This window comes from Lingula anatina, chromosome 4 (genome assembly GCF_051362555.1).
Source record: "Lingula anatina isolate TDL-2025a chromosome 4, LinAna3.0, whole genome shotgun sequence".
Lineage (NCBI taxonomy): Eukaryota > Metazoa > Brachiopoda > Lingulata > Lingulida > Lingulidae > Lingula > Lingula anatina.
The window spans coordinates 9,110,364-9,131,253 of record NC_141770.1 but is presented as its reverse complement, the minus strand read 5'-3'; the positions used below and the strand labels follow the sequence as shown (position 1 = coordinate 9,131,253).

At 36.9% G+C, this 20,890-nt stretch overlaps 2 protein-coding genes across 2 annotated transcripts; one reads left to right on the top strand and one right to left on the bottom strand.

Moving 5' to 3' along the window:
* Nucleotides 1-73: 73 nt before the first annotated feature.
* Nucleotides 74-12,393, top strand: LOC106166898 (dipeptidase 1-like). The gene is made up of 12 exons (XM_087011578.1): nt 74-239; nt 3,054-3,149; nt 3,738-3,858; nt 4,547-4,712; nt 5,077-5,209; nt 5,748-5,898; nt 8,938-9,004; nt 9,554-9,730; nt 10,133-10,250; nt 10,572-10,647; nt 10,997-11,132; nt 11,860-12,393. Exons 1-12 carry the CDS (start codon nt 197-199, stop codon nt 11,962-11,964), a joined length of 1,389 nt encoding a protein of 462 aa, XP_086867704.1. The 5' UTR covers nt 74-196; the 3' UTR covers nt 11,965-12,393.
* A 2,500-nt stretch (nt 12,394-14,893) lies between these two features.
* On the bottom strand, nt 14,894-17,608 carry LOC106181626 (von Willebrand factor A domain-containing protein 1-like). The gene is made up of 5 exons (XM_013566080.2): nt 17,476-17,608; nt 16,992-17,203; nt 16,446-16,614; nt 16,054-16,212; nt 14,894-15,474 (listed from the first exon to the last, which is right to left on the bottom strand). Exons 1-5 carry the CDS (start codon nt 17,528-17,530, stop codon nt 15,281-15,283), a joined length of 789 nt encoding a protein of 262 aa, XP_013421534.2. The 5' UTR covers nt 17,531-17,608; the 3' UTR covers nt 14,894-15,280.
* Between the last annotated feature and the right edge of the window lie 3,282 nt (nt 17,609-20,890).

Genomic DNA, 20,890 nt, shown 5'->3' with positions numbered 1-20,890 from the left:
AGTTGTTACATCTGGCGGAGCTGCATAACTGTCTCACTTCTGCTATCGTCCAACTGCACATCGATCGTCGGCTCTTTAAGCCAACACTGGAAAGAGGGACGTTCTCAGACGCTGCGGGATCATCCTTCACTTTCTGAGGACCGGCAGATAGAAGCACTAATCACACTTCCACCTCAGCGTTGATAGTGGGACACAGATGTTTAGAGGACCAGACGGTTACAAGCGTGCCTTTAAGCCCGGTAAGGATACATGTTTTTGTCGCTATATGCAGTGACTCAGTTTACGTGTATCGTCTTCCAATGCGTCTGTAATTGAATCATTTCATGGAAAAACGCAGACGAGAAGTTTGTGCGCATGCTCCTCTGGGGCCTATTAGGGTTTTGAGTATGCAAACGCAGAACTATACGAGTACCTCGGGGGGGATTTAAGCATCTCACCGATTTCACTTGAATCCGACATAGCTACAAAAATTGTACTTGATTACTGAATATAGGGGTTTCTAAAGCCTGGTTCGAGCCCATGATCGAACTACTAGTGTAGAACTTTTAACTGTTTTAGACTTAGGAGCCTTTTCCTATGTTAAGTAATTGATTTGATTACCCATACGAAATTAACCATTTTTAAACGTGCTATCTTGCCTCAAGATAGACACTATTCATATTATGGAATCTGATATTATCTTGATTAAAGGTGAAGGGTTCATGCACAAAGTAAACTTTCTTTTAAAAGTTTATTACGCCCTTACCCAAAGGAGTTTCATTGGATATTATTAGTCTCAAAATGTATGCTGTTACATTCTAAATAATTTTTTATGAAAGCTGAAAAACAGACAGAAGACTTTGTTGATATTCCAGTCGAAATTTATATCAGTCGCATTTTTTTACACACAGAGCAAGACACTTCGATCAATATATTTATATTCCGCTTTGAGCAATTCAACGCGAATTGGGCAGGTTTGTAAAGATAATTGTGGCCCTACAATGTCATACACAATTTAACTGTGGCATATGAGGTTTATAATGAACGCTTAGAATAGAATACCAAAAAAATAGCATTCCTCTGTTAAAAGACTGTATGGATGAGTATGAAAGAGAAGTCAATTTTTATCTCGCGAGGCTTTTAATTCAATTGCTTGAAGATTTTTAATGAGAAATATGTTTATTCATTTATTTTTTGACAACTTGGTCTATTTGACTTTAGCCAGATTGAGAAAAACTGAAGGAAGATATCATATTTAGACAACCAGATTAAAGATTTCTATTTAATTGTATAGAAGAAAAGTTTGCGTATAGTCTCTTTCAACCTGCGATCAATCTCCATTTGACTGCTTCATACAAGTGTACACTGTACAGGGGCAGACCCGGATTATTTGAAGGGGGCGGTCCGCAGATGCGAAGCCGACCCCCCACCCCCCACCCGTTTTTGCTATTTTAGAGGGCGAACGTAGCTATATGGAACGGTTTTGTGCTACAAATCAGCTAGTCAAAATTCTGTTTGCAAGAGGGGAATATTAATGTGACTTTTTTCAGAAACCGGAGGGGGGGGGGGGCGGGGGTCAGGACCCCCTGACCCCTCCCTCTAAATCCGACACTGCTGTATGTCGGAATTTTGCTTTCTAAAAGTTAAATTCCATGAATTTTACTTTCACTTCTAGAATATTGATGATCGACGTAAAAAAAAAACGAATGACGCCATATGGTATTTTGCCTGACTCAGCATCTTTTTAATATACTAGAGCCCTTGTGGGTTTTTTATTGAGTGGGTGATTTTACAGTAGACAACAAAAATAGAACGTTACGTGAATTGAGTCATTTCGTTAAATATATCAACAAAGATGAGCAAAGTAAATCCCCAAAATCAGAAAATCACATGTAATTGTGAGTAACAAACTCACATAACCAAAGGTATATTTAAATACCAGTCAGATTGTGCTTAAAATCACTTCCGCTTTCACAATTTAATATTACTACGTCACATGTGACTAAAACCGTACCTTTGTCGTGAGGCTTTTTTTTTCCTTGGTGATTTTTGTGAGACTGTTTATATACAGTAGATCTAAGGATATTTTGATAGCATATCCTTTTAATGGATTTAGCCAGAAAAGCGTATGTCAGATTTTGAAATCTAGATATACTGAAATATTTTAATATATATTAAAATTTTAATATATAGTCTATTACCATTGAATCTCATGATCACAATTACATATTTCTTCTCGTAACTGTCCGTGATTGCCGCGATCAATGTTGTCTCGAATATAAGTTGTTTTTTTAATTTAATAAAAATAGAAGAAAAATTGTCGAAATATTAAGAATAATGTCATAGTTTAAATCATTACAGCAATAGCATTATAGTAGAGTTGCCACTCCCATAAGCCCAATAGTCGAATCCTGCAATGTTCAGTCCTGAACATTTTTTTTACAGAAATGCATTCCTCATGGCTAGAGAAGTAAAATTAGCTTGGTTGCTACTTCCGACACATTGGGCATTTTCAATATGACCGCCAATTTGTAAGGAAAATAGAAAAACAGCCATAAGTCAACAAATATCCTTTATTTTGGGCACAAGTGTACAGTGTATTCCCTGTTGGGAGAACACAGTAGTATAAATTACTCCATTCTAGCAAGTAACTTTTATTGAAAAAATCAAAATAGCCGCCCAAGCATACAGCAGAGGGTAAACAAGAGCCACAAAAGCAGTATATTTCTGGTATATTTAGTCTATTAAAACCACATGTTCCTTTGATTTCTCTGTTCATTGTTTTTATTTATTTATTTAATTATTTATTATTTTATTAATTTTTTTTTTTTTTGGTGTGTGTGTGTGTGTGTGTGTGTGTGAGCCATGATCCTAAATTATCCTTACCAGCTTGTTTGACATTCAACGAATGCTTGGTGAAGGCGTAAGCACCCCCCTCCCCCAACGGTCCCATAGTGGAACCGAACCATGCTATATTACTTTTACCTATGAGTTAAAGAGAGAATCGAATTACGTGGATTATGAAAAGTCAAATGTTGGAGTCTCCTCATTTTGCGCTTTATTGTTATTCATAGAAATCTCAAGCAAAGTTACAATGTATGAAAAGTACGACAAACAGAAGAAACCTAGAGTGCTCAACAGAAAGATTCAGGTCGCCTTGGTTGTGGCAGGTAATTGTGTTTTCTTAAGCCTACATTACATTACATTTGCCATGCTATAACCTTACATGTATAGGCCTACTTTCCGTCAATCTCTTTTCGTACTGCCTCTATGCGGAGGCCATTTACGATGTCAAAAAATGGCTCAGCAATCTGTATGAGAATTTCATCTCACGGCGGCGGTGGCAAATGTAATGGAGGTTTAATGCATTAAAAAAACTCGTTCACCAAATCAGCAAAAATTGTCACCGACGTCAATTTTCCTGTATAATTGGAACAGTCTGTGATCATAGATAAAAGAGCAGGCCGAAAATGTTTTTCTTCATAAAGCTATATTCTTATCATAAATCATTTGTTTTTATATGACACCTCTTTGTATCAATGTCGCAGATGGAAAACCTTTGTCGAATAAAAAGCTGATTACTCGTTTCATACCTTTATATACTGTATATATGATCAAATGTTTCTATTCATACAGACGTAAAGGTTTTTGAATTTAAAGGATTTCAAACAAAGATTACAACCGCCTGCATGTGAAATACGTTGGATCGTTAATTTATCTCTGCGTTTTCTCTAATTCTGGCACATTTTCTCTTTCAGTTATTCTGGTTATAGTTATTTCTGTCTCTCTGGCAGTGACTCTGGTGCCTACTCGGACCACGAGAGAGGCTCGCATGCAGACGGTCAATGATATACTGGATAGAGTGCCACTAGTTGATGGGTAATTGATAGCTGGTTCTAGAGGGGATTGGGTCAGTGACTTTAAATTGTTTGATTGCAAAAAGTTACTGGAACAAATCGGTCTGACGTACGCCTACGTGACCTTGTATTTTTGTTTGATATTGTAATATCAGCCGGCACGGGGTGTGAAAACTTTATATAATTTCATTCAAATACTATCTGATTGGATCGTCTCCTTTCAATTACATATGTTGCATTTTCTGTGAGTGGGTGTGCGTGTTTGACCGTGTTTGTTTGTTCAAAATCACTAAATGCCTCGTCGTCTAGAATTATCTGAGTTACATGTGGCAACGTTTTAAGATCATATGCTGTCGGTTACAATTGGGTTTAAATGATTGTTTGCGTCTCACAAATCGTTGGCAGAGGGCGCACAGCCTCCGCGCAATCCCCCTCTCTCCCCTGCTTCGACAGTACATCTATTTCTCAAAAAAGTATAACCAGCAAATCAAGAAAAATCAACCAAATATTCCATCCACGTTCCTAGATTATATAGTGATTTTGCCCTTGTCTGATATTTCATGCATGCAAATACATGTATACCGAGCGAAATGAGCGAACCTCCCTTGTCTGAAAATGGACCTGCCAGTGAAAAAAAGATCACTCATTTCCGCACGCGTCCTGAACGCTTTTTCAATCAATGATTTTGAATTGTATATGTACTGTTTCAGTCATAATGATTTCCCGTGGCATATACGGCTAGACACCGCTATCAATGGAAGCTTGGCACGCTTAAATATGAGCCAAGACTTGAGAAAGGTGCTGAGATATAGGGCGAAGTTCCATCCCAGTCAAACAGACATACCCAGAATAAAGAAGGGACGCCTTGGCGCACAGGTGAAGTAGATAAACGTTTTCTGTTTCCTTTTTTAGTGAAATGCATTATATTCATTTAACTCATCAATAGTAGCATTAATGATATTTTCTGTGTTAAATGTACCATCTGTTTTCTCCAACTTATAAGTTCCTGCTAGATCACACGCACACACGTACAAAGCATATATGTGAATTAATGTTCTTAATACATTAAGGAATGTTATCTGATCCACATGCAAACTGCAGGCGTGATGTCGCACCTGCTGCAATTAATGAGGCGCTTATCCTTGTGGCATATCCTAGTTTTTACATCAGCTTAGATCAAGGAGGCAATAAAAACAAGTTTGTTGCCATGGCTTCATTAACTTGTCAGTTTTCCCCTTAGTTTTGGGTGTCATTTGCGTCGTGTGAATCCCAGTTCAAGGACGCCACAGTGAAAGCCCTGGAGCAGTTGGACCTCATTAAACGAATGATTGCGCAGTATTCTGATGTGTTTGAATTTGTCACCACAGCAGATGGTAAATCTCTCTCTCTCTCTCTCTCTCTCTCTCTCTCTCTCATTATTATCAGAATTTACATTTCGAATAAAAACCTATAAAACCAAATGGAATAACACACACGCACGCACACACACACACCCAACACACACACATGCACACACATGCACGCACACTACACGCAAACTCTCGGTTTCGTCTGCATGCTTAAAAGGGATAAATATATCAACTTTTGACAAAAATAGATTTTCTGGAAAAAAGGACATTTTCCCATACCAACCAATGGTTAATTATTCCATTCCGACATTCATAGTTAGTCTATGTTTTTTTCTTAATTTTTTTTTGTAATGTTCCCTGAAGATATTATTGCAGAGTGTAACCATCTATGGAGGTCATGTGATGTGATGGCAAGCACAGTCTAAAATAATTGCGCTAACTGCGGTTTTGGAGGTAAAACAGAATTCATAATATTTCCATGAGTTGTTTACAGCGTATTTATTTTGAAATATCATACGAACAGTTGTTATCCCTTTAACTAAAATGGTAAATATAATTTCAGGTATTGAATCTGCCCATAGGGGCGGTAAAGTGGCCAGTCTCCTGGCTGTGGAGGGCGGCCATCACATCAGGAGTAGTCTGGGGGTACTGAGGATGTTCTATGAACTGGGAGTGCGTTATATGACCCTTACCTGGAACTGTAATACACCGTGGTGAGTAATAATAATAATAATAATAATAATATTAATACAGCGTTATATGACCCTCACCTGGAACTGTAATACACCGTGGTGAGTAATAATAATAATAATAATAATAATATTAATACAGCGTTATATGACCCTCACCTGGAACTGTAATACACCGTGGTGAGTAATAATAATAATAATAATAATAAAAATAATAATATTACAGCGTTATATGACCCTCACCTGGAACTGTAATACACCGTGGTGAGTAATAATAATAATAATAATAATAATATTAATACAGCGTTATATGACCCTCACCTGGAACTGTAATGCACCGTGGTGAGTAATAATAATAATAATAATAATAATAATAATAATAATACAGCGTTATATGACCCTCACCTGGAACTGTAATACACCGTGGTGAGTAATAATAATAATAATAATAATAAAAATAATAATATTACAGCGTTATATGACCCTCACCTGGAACTGTAATACACCGTGGTGAGTAATAATAATAATAATAATAATAATATTAATACAGCGTTATATGACCCTCACCTGGAACTGTAATACACCGTGGTGAGTAATAATAATAATAATAATAATAAAAATAATAATATTACAGCGTTATATGACCCTCACCTGGAACTGTAATACACCGTGGTGAGTAATAATAATAATAATAATAATAATAATATTACAGCGTTATATGACCCTCACCTGGAACTGTAATACACCGTGGTGAGTAATAATAATAATAATAATAATAAAAATAATAATATTACAGCGTTATATGACCCTCACCTGGAACTGTAATGCACCGTGGTGAGTAATAATAATAATAATAATAAAAATAATAATATTACAGCGTTATATGACCCTCACCTGGAACTGTAATACACCGTGGTGAGTAATAATAATAATAATAATAATAAAAATAATAATATTACAGCGTTATATGACCCTCACCTGGAACTGTAATGCACCGTGGTGAGTAATAATAATAATAAAAATAATAATATTACAGCGTTATATGACCCTCACCTGGAACTGTAATACACCGTGGTGAGTAATAATAATAATAATAATAATAAAAATAATAATATTACAGCGTTATATGACCCTCACCTGGAACTGTAATGCACCGTGGTGAGTAATAATAATAATAATAATAAAAATAATAATATTACAGCGTTATATGACCCTCACCTGGAACTGTAATACACCGTGGTGAGTAATAATAATAATAATAATAATAATAAAAATAATAATATTACAGCGTTATATGACCCTCACCTGGAACTGTAATGCACCGTGGTGAGTAATAATAATAATAATAATAAAAATAATAATATTACAGCGTTATATGACCCTCACCTGGAACTGTAATACACCGTGGTGAGTAATAATAATAATAATAATAATAAAAATAATAATATTACAGCGTTATATGACCCTCACCTGGAACTGTAATACACCGTGGTGAGTAATAATAATAATAATAATAATAATATTAATACAGCGTTATATGACCCTCACCTGGAACTGTAATACACCGTGGTGAGTAATAATAATAATAATAATAATAATATTACAGCGTTATATGACCCTCACCTGGAACTGTAATACACCGTGGTGAGTAATAATAATAATAATAATAATAATATTACAGCGTTATATGACCCTCACCTGGAACTGTAATACACCGTGGTGAGTAATAATAAAAATAATAATAATAAAAATAATAATATTACAGCGTTATATGACCCTCACCTGGAACTGTAATACACCGTGGTGAGTAATAATAATAATAATAATAATAATATTACAGCGTTATATGACCCTCACCTGGAACTGTAATACACCGTGGTGAGTAATAATAATAATAATAATAATAAAAATAATAATATTACAGCGTTATATGACCCTCACCTGGAACTGTAATACACCGTGGTGAGTAATAATAAAAATAATAATATTACAGCGTTATATGACCCTCACCTGGAACTGTAATACACCGTGGTGAGTAATAATAATAATAATAATAATAATATTAATACAGCGTTATATGACCCTCACCTGGAACTGTAATACACCGTGGTGAGTAATAATAATAATAATAATAATAATATTACAGCGTTATATGACCCTCACCTGGAACTGTAATACACCGTGGTGAGTAATAATAATAATAATAATAATAATATTACAGCGTTATATGACCCTCACCTGGAACTGTAATACACCGTGGTGAGTAATAATAAAAATAATAATAATAAAAATAATAATATTACAGCGTTATATGACCCTCACCTGGAACTGTAATACACCGTGGTGAGTAATAATAATAATAATAATAATAATATTAATACAGCGTTATATGACCCTCACCTGGAACTGTAATACACCGTGGTGAGTAATAATAAAAATAATAATATTACAGCGTTATATGACCCTCACCTGGAACTGTAATACACCGTGGTGAGTAATAATAATAATAATAAAAATAATAATATTACAGCGTTATATGACCCTCACCTGGAACTGTAATACACCGTGGTGAGTAATAATAATAATAATAAAAATAATAATATTACAGCGTTATATGACCCTCACCTGGAACTGTAATACACCGTGGTGAGCTGTTATTATTATTATTCTTCTTCTTATTATTATTATTATTATTATTATTATAAAAATAATGAAAATTGTCTAGCACAAGCTGAAAATCTTTCACAATTTTAGCTTACAGTCAACCTGGACGTAGGCCTATTTCAGACTAGTGTGATACCCTCTGCACATTTTCCACAGAGATTCAACTGATTTATCTGAAGACATTATTTGTGAATAATTTGTGCAAAGTCAATCTGTGACCCTGGTAGAGGTGTGAGATGTGGTCACTTGCTGTCACAGCCCGTGAGCTATATTTGCTGAAACTGAGTATATATAGGCCTATATGTATATGAATTTCAGAACATAACACGACAGTGTACAACTCAAATTTTTATTTAGAATTCAAAAACAGAATGCCGTTTATTGTGACGTCATTTTCAGGGCTGACTGCAACGTCGCTACCAGGCAACGAAAGCCTGTCCACCACGGTCTGACGGACTTCGGCAAGGTAAGGCAGTGGCTGATACAGAGGGGTAGGAAATCGTCATTCGAATGCCCTCTCTTTTTAAATTTAAAATAACAGAATAAAGACCTGTCTATTCTTTATAGAAGGTCCCATTGCGTATTTCGTGACCCGCGAAGGCCACTTTTTATTACCGAGATGCACGAACGTTCATATTATTTAGTGTGATCTGTGAAGCACCTTATTCCCGTGTCTCGTGAATACGGTTTTTTATTCTTTGCCCTTTGTGAAACGAAGTCAGTGTATTCGGATGTATTCGTAAATTTCATAATTTTTGACCCACATTATCAGTGAAATCTGAAAGAAAGTTAAATTTAGTGTGATTTGTGAATTGATGATTTTATTTCCCGTGAACTGTGATCACTACCCCCCCCCCCCACTACCCCCCCCCCCCCCCCCAATGGGAACCTCTTTATAACGGATAATTTTGCCCTTGGCGATTTTGATCTCGGAGGTTATAAGCGGCGCTGTATCACTCAAAATGAACAATATTTATTTTAAAAAGTATGTGATTCTTGTTTTCTTTTTTTCTAGATCGTCGTGAAGGAGATGAATCGCTTAGGAATGATGGTAGACCTGTCGCACGTGGCCGTGGACACTATGCATGCGGCCCTGAACGTGTCTGAAGCACCGGTCATCTTCAGCCACTCATCTGCTTTCGCGCTTTGTCCTCATGTCAGAAATGTCCCGGATGACGTGCTCGTACGAGTGGTATGTAAAACTATAGGTCTCTTTGAAAAACCAGCAGCTTTGATTTAGTAAACTTATGAATATATGCATGTAGATAGGTATTCATCACACGTTTTTAATAGTTTCATAATTGATAATTTCTTAATTAAAAGACTCGGATTTATCTAAAAGGAAGCGAGAAGGAAACATTTGAGACAGACCTTGAATAAAGTGCTTATTCTTCAATGTCATATTGCTCTTTGAACATAAATATACTTGGTTAATCTGAGTAGAGGCATTTTCTTGTGCTTAAAGTAGCGTCCGTACTCCATTTATGGTTTTGATCAGTTTACATGTATTTGTACACAATTTAGATTAAATATCGGAGTCTTGTAGTTTTAACAACCTACAGAGGGTAGCAGTATTGTTCTTTTTGTTCTACAGAAAGAAAACGGCGGCATAGTCATGGTTAACTTCTACAATGATTTTATAAACTGTTCTGCTGAAAACACATACACAGGGGAACAGGACTGGAGACCCGCGGATATCAACCAAGTCATAGGTAAGTGCTATATATCTTAAAATGACCTAGTGTCACAATTAAGATACGGCTTTGGTCGCTCGACAGGAGACAAATACAAAATATTTATGTTGTAATGTCAAACTATGATCATTACTACCAAATTGTAAATGCTTCAATTATTTCAATTAAATTAAGTTTCAGTCCCGCTTTGTAACCTGAAACCGCAATTCAGAATTATTATTATTATTATTATTATCCAAATTAGACGAAATTGTAAGAAAAAACACTGCTGTATATCATTAACCACTTCTGTCAAATTCAGTGAGCGTTTTCCTTATTGTATACTATTGTATACTTCAGATCACATAGAGCACATACGCAATATAACCGGCGTTGATCACGTTGGACTAGGCAGCGACTTTGATGGAATAGACAGGTGAGAAAATATGCTAATACAAAGTGTACCAATAGAAATTGTACGCACGAGGAAAATACCGAAACCAATTAACGCGCTATGGGCTAACTTTGTTTAATGTATCATTTGAATAAGAAATATTTTCTTTACCATTAGAATTATGTGTATTTAAACAAGAAGGTTAAAGAGAAATATTTTATTTTCATAAATATTCCTTGATTTAAATAAGAAAATATCAGTCCCGTAATTTATTCCCGCCCTCAGAAAAATCACAGTACATGTACATGTATTTCTATTTTTTATTTTGTCTGAACAACACTTATAATACAAATGCAAACGTACCGTTTCATAATACGTATTGTGTTCACAGGTATCCTGTTGGTCTAGAAGACGTCTCGAAATTCCCCAACATTCTCTACGAGTTGATGTCACGTGGTTGGAGTGAGGAAGAGCTGGAAAAACTGGCCGGGAAAAACTTCCTTAGGGTGTTCAGAAAGGTTGAGGAGGTGAGAATGACTGGGTTTCTATGTTTAAATAGAGAAGCACCTTATTGTTTTTTTCAACGAGTTCTACAGGGTACAGTTAAAGGTTGTCAACAGCAAGAATGCATGTGAGGTTGTTTTTTTTTCGGAAAATGACGTACATGTATGTGGCAAGCAGTGAAAAGTATGCATACTATTCCATACTGCTATGAAAAGCAGTAAAAGTTTATGTTAGAAGTAAAACTCGTCCAAACCAATATGTCCACGGCTGTCAGGCCGTCTTAATCACATGAATATTAATGAGTCACGAGCAGCAACGATGTTTTCCCTTGGGTACCGTCCACTTGGGCACCTCCCCATGTCTTACAGCGGGGTTGTGTAACTATCCTTGAGATGTTTGTTCTGGTGTTGCCTATTTTGGACCAAAAAGTTCATTATACATCTACTCAGAGGCAATCTCTATAAAAAAATTAGGGCAAAGTCTCACCGCCGACCTAGGTACGCCTGCCATTTTGTGCTCCATTTGGTCTTCGGCGCGGCTGACTGGAATCAGTTGAAAAAAACTTTTCTCAACAATTTTTCAACTTAAATTGTTTTTTTTAACCTGACCTAATGCTGAGCTTAAACTTTGATCAGAATCGATTTTCAGCTGAAAGCTAACTTCGCTCCGTCATTCCCGCCAATGGTGTGTTTTCCGACCTATTTAATTCCCAAAATTACGTATATACGTGTTAATTTTTTTTCCTTACAGGTAAAAATGTCCAAAGTGGATCAACCTGCATTTGAGACTCTTATCGATATTAATGAAATACCGGATCATAGCTGCATCAGCACTAATTGGGAAATATTCGGATGAGATTGAATTGTTAAAATATACCGGTGTTCATTTACATATATTAACTGACTTACTGTTATACAGTAATGCTCATAAATATGGATACATTTCAAGGAAAGTTCATATACAGTGAAGATTCCAAGTATAATCTGATCTGCTGGTATTGATGTAGATGTGCTCGCAAGTGTGAATTGATACAGTGACGTTCATAAGTGTAGGTACAGTAAATGATCAACCAAACTGCTGCCTATTACTTCTGTACTGTACTGTACATTGTTAACCTCGTGCGGGATCCATAGTGTAGTGGACCCCACCCTGCTTTTCCTAGCTAAAATAGTTGATTCACCCACCGATCTAATATTATATAAGGTTTATATCTTTCTTTCATCGCAATGTATGTTATATATTAAATATATACACAGAAAAATACCATGAATCATCAAACACATTATGTAATATATGCCTGGTTATTATGGATCGTTTTTCAATTCTAATTCTTTCTCACAACCCTTAGGAAAATACATGTGCAACCCAAGCTGTAACATATAGGGCGCTTAGGATTATCCGACACAAATTCGTCTCATCTTTATCATAGCATATCTTATTATTACCTCTACCAAGGAGAAAACATTTTTAGAATAGATTATGCGTGGTGTGCGACAGGGATGTGGAAATTGAATATCTTTTTTTTTACTTGGGTCTATATTTAATCAATATTTGAGCGAACATTATTTCAGACAGACCAACCCCTCCTTTTCACCATGCCTGTGTGGCAGGAATGGTAGTCCGCTAGGCACCATAGTCCGTTCCCCTATACTTTGTACAGATGACATTCGTCCCATATACATGTACTCCAACTAACCCTAACCTGTAATAACCATACGGGACCCCCAGACTCCCATTCCTAGGACTACCATTCCTGTCACACCTGCAATCCAGATTTATTAAAAGAATTAACAAGACAATTGTCTCAAACAAACTTTAAAAATAGTCACACACAAGCTTATCTGCTAGTACAAATCCCAGTAAAGTAATAATTATGACTCAATTTACTGATGTGCTCAATCCATTCAATTTCTGATGAAGAGCGCACTCACACTTGTTTGTGTCTCCGCAGGGAGTCGCTTTAAAATCCTGGATTTGTCGACGATATACTTCTTTTAGCTTTCCTTCAAAATATTTTTACATTAATGTCCATTTTCTTTCTTTTTGTAGAAAAAAAAGCAGAAGTAGTAAGATAATAATTTGCGGCTACTTGTGTCTTAATTGCTTACGTTTCAGAGACACGAGTATCCAGATCTTCACACTTGAAAAACACATTCATTAAAATAAAAGAAAATTCTGAGATTTCGTCAATTGTTTTTAGCCGGTTAAAAGGGCATTTTAAAAATCAGTACAAGATGAACTGGTTTTCCATTAACTTTGTTAATCAGAGAGAGATTCGCTTAAGAAAGATTAAGTTGACATAAGCTACAGAAAGGTTAATGCGGTATTAAAATTCATGTACGCACGCTCGTAGCTATAGGTTCTCAGAAATGTATTAAATACATTATAATCGGTCGTGTTACTGAGGTGCTTGCAAGCTGCTACTCGCAAGTCTGACATTTATACGATCTTCTCCCGCCATATGGTGCGAAGTTATTTACTTCTAATAATTCCTGACCGCACCCAATGCTGCAGAAAACAAGAGAAGGTAAGACGCAGCAGACTGTGCCATCCATTCTTACTCACTTTCAAGTCACTTGTAGAGCAAAACAGGGATTAATCATTTTCCTAAGCGTGTCTTTGACGCCAGTTTGGCTGGATTTGGGACCATTTCTAACTTGTCACAGGCAAGGCTTTCGATCAAGTAAAATTGCTAATACATTGAGGGTGTACTCATTTCCTTAATGGACAGCAGAAAGTTGATCTTCACCGGGCAGGGCGGCGTGTCTGTTTGGCTTCAACCTTGCGATTTTCAGGGAATACTGGAAATTTTTCATATATACATTGACAGCATTATCTCCCGTTGTGCCTCTTGGTGGAGAGTAGTGTCTCACCACATTGATTCAGAAGATATCTTTTCCTGAACGGATTTAAACAAAGGATTTGACTGTGTCCATAGCGGTACTGACAACATGTACTTGATCAGCTTCCTCTTAATCACCATCTACTTGCAGGGAATAGACGGGTTTTACCTCATAGATAATTGTAAGTAGATTTGTTATAAAAGGAACTAGATGCACTTCAATGCCATTTGTATGAAAAAGAGGATAGGGACAAAAACTGTGTGTGAGCGCACGCGTGTGAAACACGTGTCAGTTTGTGCAAATGTGTGTACTCTAATTCGAATATATATGCATGCGCGTGTCAGCATTCATGAATACGGGAGAGAACGTGTTCGTATGCATATGCTTGATACATGTATGAGGAATATATCAATTTTTGTGTGTGCGCGGGTGTGCGTGTGTGTGTGTGTGTGTTGAAGAGAGAGAGGGAGAGACAGAGAGTGAGAAAGCTGATGAAGATATGAACAGTTGTTCATCTCGGTCACATACTTTATGGTGCTAGGTTGTACCTTTTGCTGCAGACTTGAGAGACTATAGGTCGTAAGGGTCATAAACGTAAAAATATTTGTTAGCAGCTTTGAGGGTTTTGTGTAGTGAACTCTTATGAAATAAGTTATTACCATACTGGGTTAAACGTGTCCGCCACAAAAGGGGGGGGGTTAAAAGGACAAGTGAACGGGTTAGGAGATAGAAATTTACAAATTATATTTTGGAATGCGTAGACGGGAGAAAATCTAGATCTACTAAACATTTGCGGAGTTTACTTAATCGTGACGGTTAATATACTAAATTGACCTTTCGCTTAACACGTTTAACTTTGTCCTGAGTTTCCTTAAATTATCAACACCAATGTCGCCTCGATTGATTTTCTATGTGTATAGAATACTCAAAGTTCTACTAAATCAGTTTGCACATTTTTATTGTCAAAAGAGACACGACATAAGATGAATGAAACAAACAAGAGAACTTTCGAAACCACATCGAAAAAAAAAAATCGTACACACACGTGTGCATTAATAAAAAAATGAACTTAATCAATGATAAATCAGAGTATTGTTTCCTAAACGTCTAACGAACCATCCAAATAAATATAAAATTACTAATGCTTATGTTTTTCTCACAGTCAAAATAATATTTTCTCAATAGACTTTGCTAAGATAAATCTATCTTGCTTGAATGATTATCCAAGTGGTTAAAATACATGTTTGGGAATGTACAGCACAAAGCTAAGCTACGTGTTTTTCGATTGACTTTGCTAATTAGTGCATCGAAATTGCAAATCATTTTCATTAAACACGCTTGAACGAAAGATTGTTGAAGAAACCCGAATTCAGTCGGGGTCGGCTCAGGTTGTAAGCCATTCTGGCTGCCGTCTTCAACTGCGTGAACGAGTCTGCTCGGAATACACACCCGTTGTCCCCGATCGTATCGAGCTCCACGTTGTTAACGGAATTGCCAACGCCAACAACACAAACCATAACACCTGTAACAAAATTGTGGAAGTTATTTTTACACATTGTGACTCCAGACTCCGACATTTACGCCTTGACGTAATATAAATTTATTTTCCCAGATACATCATAGACACCATTCCCAGAGATTAGATCGATCTATTTAGAGTGAACTCCCCGAGGGTTCACGCTAAATAGCTGCCAGCCGAGCAGACACGAAAGTTAATAACCTCCTTATAGCTCGTAGTAAACGGGACACGGATCAAATGTGGCGACTCATTTAAAATCTTGCCGCTTAATTCCCAATAAGAAACTAAATAGGTTCCCCGCGAGTATTACGCAACAAGCATTCAAGTGGGTCGGCCATATTTGATCCGCGGATCTGTTAGTCCGCTGTTTTGAATGTGCTCTTAGGTAGTAGGATAGTTTAGAAGTCGCTGTTTTAGCTACAGTATTAGTGTTTCGTGGAATCTTCTTCTGTAGTGCATTTGCCTACAAATGAGTTAGCAGTTACCAAATTAGCGTTTCCATGTGTTATTTGCACTATTTATCAGATTTGTTATTCCGTTGATCTGAATGCGATCTAAGCAAAATGAAGCTAGTTTCTTTACCATTTGCTTTAAGGTCATCAGCGGGTATTTTAGGTTTCACTCCAGAGTTCGATTTGCCGTCTGTAATTACCCACACCACTCTCGCGTTGCCTGGGCGACTTTTGGCATCCAGTTCCTTTTTAGCCAACTGTAGTGCAGGGCCCGTTGCTGTGGCACCGCCTGAAATAGATTCCGTTGTGATACAGAATTTCTAACCTTTAAAAATGGTGGCATCAGTTAGGAACCAAAGTAATCGTGTTACGATTATCCAAAGCGCAACACACGGTCTGCAATGCCTGCAATTATGAAAACTCTTCAAGTACTATTGCAAGGCCAGCAAAAATAGTCCCATGATTTCGAACATTAATTCCAATTTAAAACCTTAATTTATAGAGAATTAAAACCTGCCCTACCGTTATCAAAATCCGTTTGATTGATCCTGATTTTTATAGTACTGACAGTGTTGTAGTCGCCGAAAGAAAATTCAACGTGGGTTTTGCTTTTGGTAGAGTACTCGATGAGTCCGGCACGTGATCCATACTTGCCAATCGGTGACTTACCATCAATGTAGTCTACTAGAATCTGAATGATAAGTACATTTGTCGTAGTACATATTACTATTAATAATGATGATGAAGAAAGAAGAGGGGAATTGTTTCATGAAAATGTAGCCACCTCGAGTTAAAGGTACAATGTAAAAGACGTGTTTTTAGTGCTGGTCTAAGTATCTACGTTAATTATATTAAAAATTCATATCATGGCAATTTTTTTTTTCTCTGTGTGGTATTTCTTAGTAAAATATTAAATACCTGTTAACGTGTGTGTATGCGTATGTTTGTGTGTGTGTGTACACGCGTGTGTGTGTGCATGTGCGTGAGTGTGTGTACACGTGTATGTGCGTATGCATGTGTGTGTGCGCGCGCGCCTGTGTGTACATGTGTACATGTGTACAAAAATACCTCGCACACATCCTTTGCCTCTTCAAAATACTTGGCAGTAATGCTCCCGCTGCTGTCGAGTACAAGAAGAAAGTCAAGCTTGGTCGACACAGGTTGGGGTTGAACTTTACTCCCAGGCGGTGCCGGGGCAAGCATAAGCTCGGGCTCCAGAATACTGGATAGCTTATTGTGTAATGCTTTGGCAAGCTCATTTGTATCTACTGCCGCCGATGCTGTGAAAGAAAGCATAGGCCTATTCCATTTTACAGCTAGCGTGTTGGATTAGATACAGTATCTATGATTTATCGCTGTTTTTAGTGAGAGAGAGAGAGAGAGAGAGAAAGAGAATGGGAGAGAGTATATGTCAGTTGCTATAAAAATCATGCGTAAGTGCATATATCTACCAAAAGTCCAAAATAAACACTGTGAACTGTATTTATCACTGCAATAAAAACAATTGAGTTAAGACAGGCTAACTTATTTTTTAAGATTCATATTGTCTTACCTTGCTCAATCGCGAATACGGCAACAAAAATCACGAACACATTCATTGTCTGCATCTCTATTTCTATCTTGGTTATTTCTTCTTTATATTTTGGTTATCGTGTGCTGTTGACTCGCGACTGTCTTTATATACTCTTTCTGTCAAGGCTTAACCAATCATTTCACTTGACCGAGAAGATAAATTTCCTCATACGTTTAAAAGGAAAACCGCGTAATGACAAGCCTTCTTCATATTCAGCGAGGTTCGCCGAAACAATTATGTATAAATTTTGAAATAGCACACACCATAAAGAAGTGCATTTTCGTTTTAATGGCTTTATAACTCTTACTGCATGGAAAACACACCGATGCGTCCACGATTAAGGAAAGGATAGGAATAATGACACATTAAAGAAGGGCTGGTCGTAGAATTAGGTGAATATAATGTTCTTGTCTCTCTCTCTAAACACATTGTCCAAATTTCATCGCGCAATGGTTAATTCACAAACGGAATTAACATCTAACACCTTTCCCTGGAAGAAACTTAAATTAAAAAGGTACATGTTGTAGCTTCAAGAGTTGTCTTTGAGTGAAAGGATACTGCTTTTTATTTATGATAATTTAGAAATTTACTTTTTAAATGATTTGTAGAGAAGCATTTTTGTGGAAAATGTACAATGTTTTCTTTCAGAAAGCAATCGAAATATATTTGAATTTCAATGTGCTTTAATTCACATTTTACAAATAAAACATCCGTTCAAACAGATACAAATAACATCAAAATCATGTCACCAAAACCGTGTTTAATAAACTTTTGTATTCAAAGATAATTTAGGAAAATAAAATGCCTCTTGAGTGACACTTTGTGATCTTTTTTTTTTTTGTATCAGGAAAAAACATTTCGCAGAAAATTCGTCCGAGCATGAGGACGTTTGAATCCATGTCCTTGGACATGTCCACTATGCATCCGTGATCCGTTTGCGGCTTTTTTTTAAAGTTCTATGAAATCCTAGGGACACCTTTACGTGTTATCAGGACAGTCGATTTCTCTGTACAATACCTAAGGTTTGGGTTTGCGTGACGGAAATAAAGAAAAGTAAGGTGTAGTCAAACGACATTTTGTGGCGACAACTTTCCCCACGGCTTATTTACGTACATACGCATTCTGCGCATGTTCAATTTTACCCTAGAGGAATAGTCTCCATTGAGGCACATGTTGCTATTTATATCATGGGGTCTCACTATCTACAAGTTATCTCCAACCTTCATCTTAAATCTTCAGTTAAAAAATTCCATCGGCTTTTACTTTGATGAAAACTATCCAGCAGTTAACTAGATCTATTGAAGCCTTACAGCTCGTTTACAATCTTTTACTACAGTGAAAGATTCTGTATAACTTCAAGCAGGGATCAATAATACAATTGCCGACTGCTACATGAATGGGGTAGAGTCTAAGTTATTTTCTTGTGTATAGAATCTACAGTGTCGTCGTGAACTATACGTGAAATATACGTGCGGAGCCTCCCACTTCGTGCCCCAAAATGACACGACTTGCCACGACAAAATCGGGGCCAAAAGTCGTGCAAATGTCAGTCTTGCATAACTTGTTATAAAATACGAGTTGAAAGAAAAAACATTATGAGAGAACTTTTTATAAAATATTGAAAAAGTGAAAAATATTTTCGAAGTCTGGTCCCTGAGAAATCTTCCAATAATAGGAAAGGTAACAGTAAAAACTTAAATATTTCCAAACTTAGTGCATATATGACCACATGTTTAAAACCACATCACTTGGTAAATAGGTAAATGTGTCCTATATGATGAAAAATAATGTGGATTATTGAACTATATCCTTGGATGGCTCTTCACCCAATAGACATTTACATGGGCCCCCACATCATTCCGTATTGTCCAAGTGTAACCGAATGTTTGACAGATAACCCTTACATATGACATATTGCGCCGTACACACGCTCTTGAAGTGCGAGGTGTTTCAGTGTTTGTGTGTGCGCGGGTGTGCGTGTGTGTGTGTGTGTGTGTGTGTGTTTAAGAGGGAGAGAGAACTGATGAATATATGAACAGTTATCAATCTCGGTAACATAATTTATGGTGCCAGGTTTTAACTTTTGCTGCTGACGTGGAAGGTTGTAGGTCTTGAAGGTCATAAACGTAAGAATATTTATTTGCTTTTGTGTAGCAATTCTTATGAAATAAATTGTTGGCCATAAGAGGAGGGGTTAAAAGCGACAAGTCAACGGGTTAGGAGATGCAAATGTACAAATTACATTTTAGAACGCGTGGGAGGGAGGAAATCTGGACGCACTAAACATTTGCAGAATGTACTCGATCGCTGACGGTAAATACAGACTTGACATTTAATATGGAATATTTCAGTTTCAAATATATACCTTGGTAAAAATGCATTCTTTTTTCATTCAGATCTCATATAGGGTATATGACTAGAGAGATGTGAAGTCAGGTGTGTCGCTGCCAATTAACTAACTCCCATGTCTGTTGCACTTCTGCATTGGGTATTAGGTAGTGCTCTTTTTTTGGCTGGCCAAAGCTTGACTTTGGCGAAGCACGGTTCTGTCAAAAAAGTATCCATTTGTCGACAACTACTGCATCAAAGAATTTGAAATTTTGCATGCAAGTGGTCGGTTTTGCAGTGAGTAAAATGAGTTAAGAAGCGTTTTACAAAATTGTTAAGCTGTACAGAATGGCGCAAAAAAGACAGGCATTGCCAGACAGATTGCTGTGTCACACGGAACGGTCCACACAGCTTTATACAGTTATGCCCAGACTGATGTACCTACACAGAAGCCACGCCCAATGTATCGAAATCTTACCACCAGGGTACAGGACTCACTGTTCTTCGGAATATGCTGCTGCAACTTAACAAAATCACCCAGTCCGTTCAGAATAAAGGGCAAATTTCCTCCAAAACGCGTTTTCAAGGCTCTCAGCAAACACCAAACTGGTTATAGCAGGTTAGGATTCCAGACGGCCTCTGACGAAGCTTCTATATACAGCAAAACATTTCTCTAATGAATTAACTGAAACCGCGTGGTTTTCTTTATTGATGTCAGCTTTCACCTGTACCGCTCAACTAGTCAAAACAGAGTTTACAGGCATCCTGAATAGGCCCACGAAGAAGCGTCTGCCGCTTCTTAAGTGACAAGGGTCATTAATAGCGTCAGTGTTTGGAGTGGGTACCACGTTGGTGCCAAAACACCAATGGTAGTCATCGATAAAAACCTGAACCAGATCAAATAAAGGAATAATCTGGGAATTACTTGGTTACATTTGATAGGGGGCACCTTAGGAACAATTTGGAGATGAGATTGCCAGTTTTTACAGAGTACTTTTAGACACAGAGAACTTACGTACATTGTAACAAAGGGAATGAGCAGCTACCTTGTTCATCAAAATCGCCA

Coding starts and splice junctions, on each gene's coding strand:
- LOC106181626 (XM_013566080.2), bottom strand. CDS start 17,530: ATGCAGACAATGAATGTGTTCGTGATTTTTGTTGCCGTATTCGCGATT. Junction 17,204..17,475: donor CGTATTCGCGATTGAGCAAG/GTAAGACAATAT, acceptor TTTCTTTCACAG/CATCGGCGGCAGTAGATACA. Junction 16,615..16,991: donor AGGCAAAGGATGTGTGCGAG/GTATTTTTGTAC, acceptor CTTATCATTCAG/ATTCTAGTAGACTACATTGA.
- LOC106166898 (XM_087011578.1), top strand. CDS start 197: ATGTTTAGAGGACCAGACGGTTACAAGCGTGCCTTTAAGCCCG. Junction 240..3,053: donor CAAGCGTGCCTTTAAGCCCG/GTAAGGATACAT, acceptor TGTTATTCATAG/AAATCTCAAGCAAAGTTACA. Junction 9,005..9,553: donor GTCTGACGGACTTCGGCAAG/GTAAGGCAGTGG, acceptor CTTTTTTTCTAG/ATCGTCGTGAAGGAGATGAA.